Source organism: Ovis aries, chromosome 9 (assembly GCF_016772045.2).
Source record: "Ovis aries strain OAR_USU_Benz2616 breed Rambouillet chromosome 9, ARS-UI_Ramb_v3.0, whole genome shotgun sequence".
NCBI lineage: Eukaryota > Metazoa > Chordata > Mammalia > Artiodactyla > Bovidae > Ovis > Ovis aries.
Window position 1 is genome coordinate 16,244,821 of NC_056062.1, and position 8,907 is coordinate 16,253,727.

Here is an 8,907-nt window from a genome sequence, read left to right on the forward strand (position 1 = left end):
TGGTGTGTAGACTGCCAAATTTGACCTGTGATTTTTTTCATTTACTTAATGTTTTGCTGTGGGTTTGTGACTTGCGGGAGCCTTTGCAGCTGCTGTGGGGGCACGGTAGTGAAACTGAGAAGAGCCTGGTCTTCAAGGGGTTTAGGTCATATAAGGGATCTCAGGCGTGCGTATCGATTGTTGTAATAATCACGATGGCTATTCTTGTTGCACGTTCGCCAGGTTCCAGCCTCGTGATAGACGTTTCATGTTCTCTGGCCCGTCCGAGTCCTCCAGGCCCTGCCTTGCAGCCGGTCTTCCTGGACGCAGGGCCGCCTGGGGTGAGGGCGGTGCTGGGGTGCCGAGGAAGGAGCATTGTCTGCCAGGGCGGCTGGGGACGCATGATGACAAAGTAGGGTGTTAGGATCCACGGAGACGGTGGTCAGAGGTGCACAGAATGAGGAGGAGATGCAGGACAGGGTAGGGCTGACAGGGAACGTGTTTTGGCAGAACCGCCCAAGTCCGGTTGCACGTATAGACCTGATGGAAGCTGGGCTCTGGTCCTGGGGGCTGCGGTGTTTCCTTTCTGCGCTTCGCTCAGCATGTTGCCCTCTGGGGTCCCCACCCAGAGCTTCCAGGGCCCACTCCCCTCAGGAGCTACAGAAAGTCCTTATTTCCCCATCACATCCAGGGAGTGTGAACGGTTCTCCTTGGACTCTCAGCCCTTCTATCCATTCTCCAGGAGCTGAAGGTGCCTTTGGGGAAGGCTGATGCCTGGATCATGGACACGAGCTCTTCCTGGTCTTGATAGCCCTCCAGTACCTTGAAGAGATTTAAAAGTGGCTGTGTCCATGCCCTCTAGGGGTTCTCGGTGGCCGGGTTGGTCTGACTGGTCTACCTGCTGTGATCAGGAGGCTCTCCTGAGGTGCATTCGGTCCCTGTTGAGTCTGAGCTGCTCTTGGGGTTCGCGCTCCCCTGCTCGCTGGTTGGATGACGCGTTGGCACCTGGCTTGCTTGTCACTGAGTTTCGGTGTTGCTCTGCTGCTCTGTCGACTTTCTGTTGGGATCCTGAGGGATTCATGAACTATTCTGCAGCCACTTCCTGAAATTGTGTTTTGGGTCTGCTTCTTCTCTGCTTAATGCAAATCATTTAAAAACTAACTTTTCATGGTGATGCTCCCAGCAAACGTTTCTTCACAACTGGTGGTCTTATTTAGAAGTGCTTCTAGTTGATAACTGAGTCGGTTTTTGGGGGGCACAGAAGATACTTTTCTGCACTGCTGTTAGCAGTGTTTATAGTCTGGAAATGAGGGCGGGTGGCATTTTTCTTCAGCCTTGTGTGGCCATTGTGCTGTCCAGAGGGCCTTTGAGTAGCTCAGGGAGTCCGGGAGGGGTGTAACCTGACTGACATTTCCGTGGACTGACTGCTGTGGGGGCGCATGGACGGGCAACGTGAGGGGCAGCCAAGGAGGCCTCCTCTGCTGCCCTGGAGGGAGGCGGTGGGACCCGGACCCGAGTGGTAGCCTTGAAGGCCGTTTCAGGAAGCACCTTAAGCGCTAACAAGACTTCTGGGCGGATGGGATGCGGATGTGAGACCAAGGACTTTGGGGTGAGTCCCCGGGTTAGGCTGACAGGTGACGTCAGGGACTTGGAGAGACAGCCAGCGGTGGTGGGCCCTCTACAGGGGTTCACACAGTCCTTTGACCCAGTAGTGGCTCCTGGGACTGGGAGAGGAGATGGCTTGCAGACTGAGTTAGGGGGCCAGGTGAAGCCAGCCTCGGGAATGGAGGCTGTGGGAGCAGCTCATGCAGGCTGGTGACGGCGGGGGGTGTCGTCCAAGCACAGGCAGCTGGGCCGGGTTTGGCAGTGATGAGGGGCCAGGAGATGGAAAGGCACCCAGCCTTTCTCAGAGGCGGCCTGTCTTCAGCTTTGATCTGTAGCGGCTGTGACTGCGTGCACAGGAGAGTCACCAGGCGGCTGGCCTTTACACAAGATGGAGCAGCAAGAACACGCCGGAGCCCTGCTCCAGACGCTAGTGATCTTTGAATAAAATCTTCTACATTAAAAAAAAGAAATCGGATCAACCTCTGACTCACGATTCTCTCTTCCTCTTTCAGACGGCATCAGTGTGAGCGGCTTTCCGCTGTGCAGCCCCTTCCGCCAGGTGGTCAGACCCCGGGTGGAGAGCAAGCCCGTGAACGCGGCCGAGGGCGGCCGGCCCGGGGAGCCGGGCCACATGAAGGTGAGTCGGCCCCGGCAGCCCGCCAAGCCGCTCGGCGCTCCTGGCTTCTCCCGCGCCTTTCGGTGGCAAAGTTGGCGTGTTTTTCAGAAAGGAGAGGAAGGATGTATTTGCCGACAGATGTGTGTTTGTGGGAAGCTGGTGTTTCTCCTTCCCCGTGAGGTTCGGGAGCCTCGAGGGCCTTGTGTGGTGCTGCTGCTGACGCGGCCTTCCTGAAGCTTCGAGACTTTGTGGGTTGAATGGAGGACTGTCCTGACGGAAGTAGGACATGCCCGCCTTTTTCTTGTTCACTTGAAAACTATCTGTTGAGTCACTATTCTCAGTTCAGGTGTTTATTGCAGAAACGCTTCTTAACCCTCAGGCAGCTTCTTCCACGCGTTGGTTTGTGGGCAACAAGGGAGGCAGAGAGAACACACCATAAGGAGCAGGTGTTTGCGAGAAGGCGCCGGGGCCGGAGACGCGCTGTCTCCTGAGCGCCGGAGAGTCAGGGCCGTGGGCGCTCGCGCCGTCAGCGTCTGGGGCGCGGCGCACGCGCCTGCGCAGGGAGAGCGTGTGCAGCGCGGGCCCCAGCGTCTCCGCGGCTGTGACCCGGAACGGGCGCAGCGTCAGCCACGGGGACGTCGGGCAGGCCCAGCCTCTCGCGGCGCTGCTCACACTCGCCACGTCGAACAGGGGCAGTGCCTGGCTCAACCTGTCAGAGGAGCTTGGCCGCACTGGCTGTGAGTCAGGGGGTCAACAGAGTGGGAGCCACGGGGGCAGCTCCTGGTGAAACGAGACCACGCCGGAAGGGCCCCGAGGCCGCCTGCCGTGAAGCTGCGGCGAGTGGGGGGTGGGGACCACGCCCGCCTGGATGACAGAGGGTGCGTTGGTGGGTGCAGGGCTCAGGAGCTGGATTAGGGGGAGTCTCTCCACTCAGGGCCCTGCAGGGAGGAGGAGGGAGGCTGGTACGGCCGGGGTCCCTTGTCACTTAGACCCTCGCTCAGAAGTTTGAGAGCTGTGCTCGGGTTCTCATGCTGGCCAAACGCCCTGGGATGTGGGAAGGAGATCCCAGCAGAGGGAGCAAAGGCATGGAGGTCCACAGGCGCGGGAGGCATGGGACCAGGGGGCGTTGGGTGCTCTTGGCGGGTGGGGCTGTCGGCAGGGAGCCATGGAGGGGAAGCTGGGGAAGTGGCTTCCTCCCAGGGTCCCGGGTGTCTCTTCCCTGCCGTCTTGGGATGACTGCCGCCATGTCCCTCCTCCCGGATCAGGCCCCTCAGCGTTGTTGCGTTTACTTCTGCGGTTGGCAGTGTGCCCCACTCGCTTCCCTCTGCTGTCAGTGGCGGCTGGGGCATGATTGTCTTTTACCCACATCACACACGTGGCTCCTCTTCGAGCTGTCGGTGGGCTGTTGGGCGGGCCTGCTGACTTATGGGAGCCTTCTTGATGAGAGGGAGCCCCCTGGCTTGTCTGAGGGCTGTGCTAGGCGAGGGGTGTGGTGAGTCCAAACCTGTGGAATGTTGCACCTGCCCGCGGTGGTCTAGATGTGCCCCCGTGAGGCTCGGCGGGGCAGGGGTGTCTGTGGGTGTTCTGTGCTTCTGGGGCGTCGTGTGGGGTCTCCTGGCACTGCTGAGCCTGTTGCATCCTCCTTCTCCCCAAAGCAAGGACAGCTTTAATTGGGAACATGCTAAACGTGTAAAATCCTCTCTGAGGAACAGTGTAGTCATGGAAACAAGTTGTTCAGTGATAGCGGCTTCTGGGGAGCCCCTCTGGAAGTGGGGAGAGAGAACATGTGTTTCCTCAGACTCCCACAGAGAGTCGCTCCCTCCTCAGCCACTCCACGCCCGTCCACCAGCCCGAAGGATCCCTCGGATTGGAAGCAGATGGCATGGAGTGGCTGCATGCGAGATGTCAGGTTGCTGTAAGCCAGACTTCTCAGCATGGCCTCTCTGACCCTTGCCTGCTCCATCTTCAGGGCAGCAACTGGGTCCACGGGCACCTCCCGGGGGAGCCAGTGATGCCGGCCTCTGCCTGGGCAGCGGGGGTCTGAGCCGAGGACGCTGGCACTGCCCCTGCCTGCAGGCTGCACCCTGAAAACCGCCGAGCTGCAGTCCCGTCACCTGCAGCTGGGGAGAAAATTCTTTCTCACGAGGCTGTTAGTGAAGATCCAGTGAAACCACCCTTGGGCAGGTGTTTTATTAAAAGCAGTGCATAGGTTGGGGAGGAGGGACAGAACTGGGGGCTGCCTGGACAGGTGAGTCAAGGGGCCTGGTAAAGGCCCTGGTTACAGAGCAGGCAGAGCCAGGCTGTGTCACCCACCCGCCCAGACCCTGCCCGTCTGCGTCCTGCCGTGTGGATGTGCCGGTTTGGCCGCCGCCTCCTGCACCTGTCTTGTCAAAAGGACAGGTCATGACTGTCCACTAGTACAGGCCCGTGAGCACAAAACTGAGAGGAACCTTCGAAATTAAGTAGTGAATCTTAAATCCAACAAGACTGTTCTTAGTAGCTGTTCAGGTTGTCTGTGAATAGAGAGCTTTACTTCTTCCTTTCCAGGCAAGATAACATTCCTTTTTCCTGCTTTATCGTACTAACCATGTGGATGATTGTAGAGATAAACCATTCAGTCTTTCATCATTAAGTGTGATGTTAGCTGTAGCTTTTTCATACACATCCTTTATCATATTAAGGAAGTTCCCTACAACCACTGCAATAAACAAGCAAAAAATTATAGCTAACAATCCAGTGAGGAAGATGGACATTGAATGCAAAATAATATTTAATTAGTTCAAAAGAAGGAATAAAGAGAGGGCAAAGGAAGCAAAGGGAAATGGGACAGAAAACAAACAGCACTTAAGCCACATCAGTAATAAACTTAACTGCGTCAGTAAGCAGATCGAAAGTAAGTGGTCTAAATACTCTAATTGTGGGTAGAGAGTGTCAGATTGGATAAAAAACCAGGACCCACCTCCAGCTGTCTCCAAGTAATGAATTTTAAATATAGAGACAAAAATGGGTTGAAACTAAATGGATGGAAAAAGATGCACCATTCGTACACCAATCTTGTGGCATTATGGGGAATAGAGAAAAGTAAACTTCAAAGAATATTACCAAGGATAAAAGGTCTTTTCATAATGATGAAGGGCTCAATTTTTCAAGAAAGTTAAAGCCATAAATATTTATGTACCTAATAACAGAGCTTCAAGATACATGAAGCAAAAACTGATAGAATTGTAAGACAAAATTAATCTAGAGCGTTCAATATCCTTCAATTATTGATAGAACAAGTAGACAGAAATGAGTAAGGATAGAGAAGATTTGAACTATACTGTCAATCAGTTTGATCCAGTTGACATTTATGGAACACTCACCAGTTGAGTACAGAATATATGTTCCTTCCCAGCGCACCCGGAACAGTTGCCAACACCCACCATACTGGGCTGTGACGGTTAGATTCTGTGTGTCAACTGTGCGAGGCCGTGGCTCCTGGCTGTTTGGTCAAATGTGAGTCTAGATATGGCTGTAAAGTGCTTTTGGAGACGTGACTAATATTTACAACCAGTTGATTTTAAATAAGAGATTATTCTTAATAGTATGAGTAGGCCTTATCCAACCAGTTGAAATTGTTGTTGTTCAGCCTCTAAGTTGTGTCCAACTCTTTGTGACCCCATGGACTGCAGCACACCAGGCTGCTCTGACTTCCAGAGAAGGAATACTGCCTCAAGGCTTGACATAGTTCCTGAGTGAGTTTTCAGCCTGCCCTGCAGATCTCAACCTCGCCAGCCACCACGATCACATTGGCCAGTTCCCTAAAACGAGCCTTTGTCCAGATGTCTGCACAGAGCTGCCCACACTGGTGCCTGTTGGTTTGTGGTTCTGTCTCTTCAGAGAGCCCTGACTGATATACAGAGGGCCCCAGAACAAATATCAATAAACATAAAAGGAGTCTCATTTTATAAAGCATATCCTGGCAGTAGTAGAATTAAATTAGAGACCAGTAACCAAAAGTCTTTGAAAAGCCCTCAGACATTTGGAAACAAAATGAGACACAAGTAACCCATGGGTCAGAGAATAAATGAAAAGTTAGAAAGGGCTTTGAAATGAGTGAAAGTGAAAGCACGACATACCACCTGTGAGAGGGCACCGAAGCAGTATTTCTGGAGAAATTTATAGTGCTCAATGCTTGTGGTGGAACAGAAGCCTGGCCTTCAATCAATAAACCCCAGCCTCAACCAGAAGAAAGCAGAAAAATTGTGGAAGTTAAACCTAAGGTAGAAAAGGAAATAATAAAGGCCCACAAACCCCCCACAGCCCCGTTTGTACTCACAGGTGAAAGCTGGGTGTGCTTTCCCCTGAGGTCAGCCACGCCGGCCGCTACCAGGCGGGCCCCCCGATTCTGCCCTGTGGGTGCTGACTCTTCGATTAGAGGGTCTCTCTCAGTGCCTTTGATTCCTGGCACTTTCTCCAGTCCTCTTCCAGGGCTGAGTTCTGAAGTCACCCTCTCTGCCAAGCCTTTCAAGGGTGTTGGTGCTTAGTCGCTGCCGAACGATGTCCGACTCTTCGCAACCCCATGGACTATAGCCCGCCAGGCTCCCCTGTCCATGGGATTTCCCAGGCCAGAATATCGGAGTGGGTAGCCATTCCCTTCTCCAAGGGATTTTCCCAGCCCAGGGATTGAACCAGCATCTCCTGCTGGGCAGGCAGATTGTTTACCGCCGAGCTACCTGGGAAGCCCCTGGCCCTGTGCTAATACCCCTGGGTTCCCTGAAATGTGAGCTCCTTGTGGCCATGCGTCCTTTGGGAGACCTTTCTGGATCCAGATATTTCAGAAAGTGAGGTCGCAGGTCCCCTCTCCATAGGAATCCTCTTTTCTCCAAAGAGGCTCCCTCCATCAGTGAGGCAAAGCAGGGCAGTACGGTAGGTCTCTTCTGTCTCAGGGTAAAGTTTGAAATTCTTTAGAAGCCTGATGACATTCTGTCTTATGTCCTGTGAAATATTTTGTTTTACTTTAGCCTTTACAGTAAAGAACAATAGGATGTTTGTGAAGTTCTCATATACTTTTGTGTTTTAATAATTGTATATATAAATGGACTGACCAGAGAATCTGCTAAGAAAACTTAAGAGAAATGTATTCAAGAAAAAAACACAAAAAACCTATGTCACGCAACAGCATCTTTTCTTAATCAGGCTGTGTTACGAGTGGAAATGGTTCTGAGCCTTTTGATGCCCATGGGCAGCAGAGGAGGGTTCTTGTTAGCTCAGAAAAGAAAGTGTGTTAGACCGTTTGTTCATGGATTGTTTATTAGTACACGCCCAAGGATGGCAAGCAGGCGCAGGCCCAGGCTTCAGACTGTGTTGGCCAGAGAGGCTTGGCACGTGGCAGCAGAGAACTTTCAGACAGTGTTTACAGTTACTTCTCTTATGCAACTTCACAGTATTTGAGTGGGAATTACTGAACAGCCCAGGAAGATTAAACAACATGCCCAAGGTCAAGCAGTTTCAAAGTAGAAGCTAAAATTCAAACCCAGTGATGGCTAAATCCCAAAGCTTGCACTGCTCCCACAATATCGTGCCTCCTCTCTATATATGCTTTGTAAGTTTCCAAACTTATTATGGGATACGAAACATCCTCTATTGATTCAAGGCATATTTATAGAGCAGTGAATATGAGCTTTCGCCTATCTGACCCTCACTTTTCAATCTGTAAGACGCAGATAATAAGCCTTCCTCCTGGGCTCTTGTAGGGAGGAAAGTGTCTGCTATTAGCCTGGTAGATAAGAAGAGCTTACAGAATGGCAAATCCAATCCAGTTCCAAATTATTTCTAATCTTTCCCAGGAACAGTTAAGGGAGGCAGTTTAAACTCTACAAAGTTTAACCATAAAAGTGTCAAAAAGAATCCTTTAATCTGCTCAACAATTTTAAAACTTAGTAAGAAAGGGAGCAGTGAGAGAAGTGGAGAGGCCTCTGCTTGTGGAATTCTAAGCAGATGTCATGGAGGGGGCCAGAGGAGCGTGCCTCGAGGTGCCCATGAGACGGTGAAGGCCCTTGTCCACCAGGAAGACCCCCTGTTTCTCTGAACCCCCGGCACACTTCATCCCCTGCCTCCATCCGACAGGCCCCTGACGAGGAATGGTTCAGTGCTGAGTTCAGGAAGCTGGGGCTCTAACGGAGCAGGACGATGTCCTGGAGTGTATCTTCTGTCAGAGGAGACGGCCGGTCAGCTTGTGAGACGTGCTGGGCATGCGGGGAGGTTGAGGAGGGAAGAGGACCCCTGGCCGTCTGTAGGAGACGCTCACACATGGACTGTGTCCGATGGTTTCCCGCACTGAGGCAGGCAGGGCACGACTTAGAACATAACCGGCAGGCGCCAGAGTCCTGAACTATCTATGTGCCAAGCTTTTTTTTTTCCTGTTGCTTCGCTCTCTCACTCCTTGTCTATTAATCATGAACTACGTTTGACCCCAGCAGGGCCTTCAGCGCTGGATCCCACACCGAGGCTGCTTCCGAATCACCTGGCGGCTTGTTGGGACGCAATGCTGAGCCCCCCTCGGGTTCTGACTCAGCAGGTCCTGGTCGGCACCAGGAGGGGAGTTTCTAACAGGTTCTCAGTGGCTGCTGCTGCTGGCGGTGGGGAGCACACTTTGAGGACCACTGCCGTCAGGCATGAGATGTTTTCGATTTAGCTTTTTTTTTTTTTTTTTTTACTGCCTGCAG

General features: G+C 52.6%; 1 protein-coding gene across 7 annotated transcripts in view; it reads left to right on the forward strand.

Moving 5' to 3' along the window:
• The window catches only part of TRAPPC9 (trafficking protein particle complex subunit 9), a 405,352-nt gene that overhangs the window by 134,310 nt on the left and 262,135 nt on the right, over positions 1-8,907 (forward strand). For all 7 annotated transcript variants that reach the window (XM_060419983.1, XM_060419984.1, XM_060419988.1 and 4 more), the window contains one exon: positions 2,097-2,221. In XM_060419983.1, the coding sequence (XP_060275966.1) occupies positions 2,097-2,221 (125 nt within the window). The remainder of the gene's footprint in view (positions 1-2,096; positions 2,222-8,907) is intronic.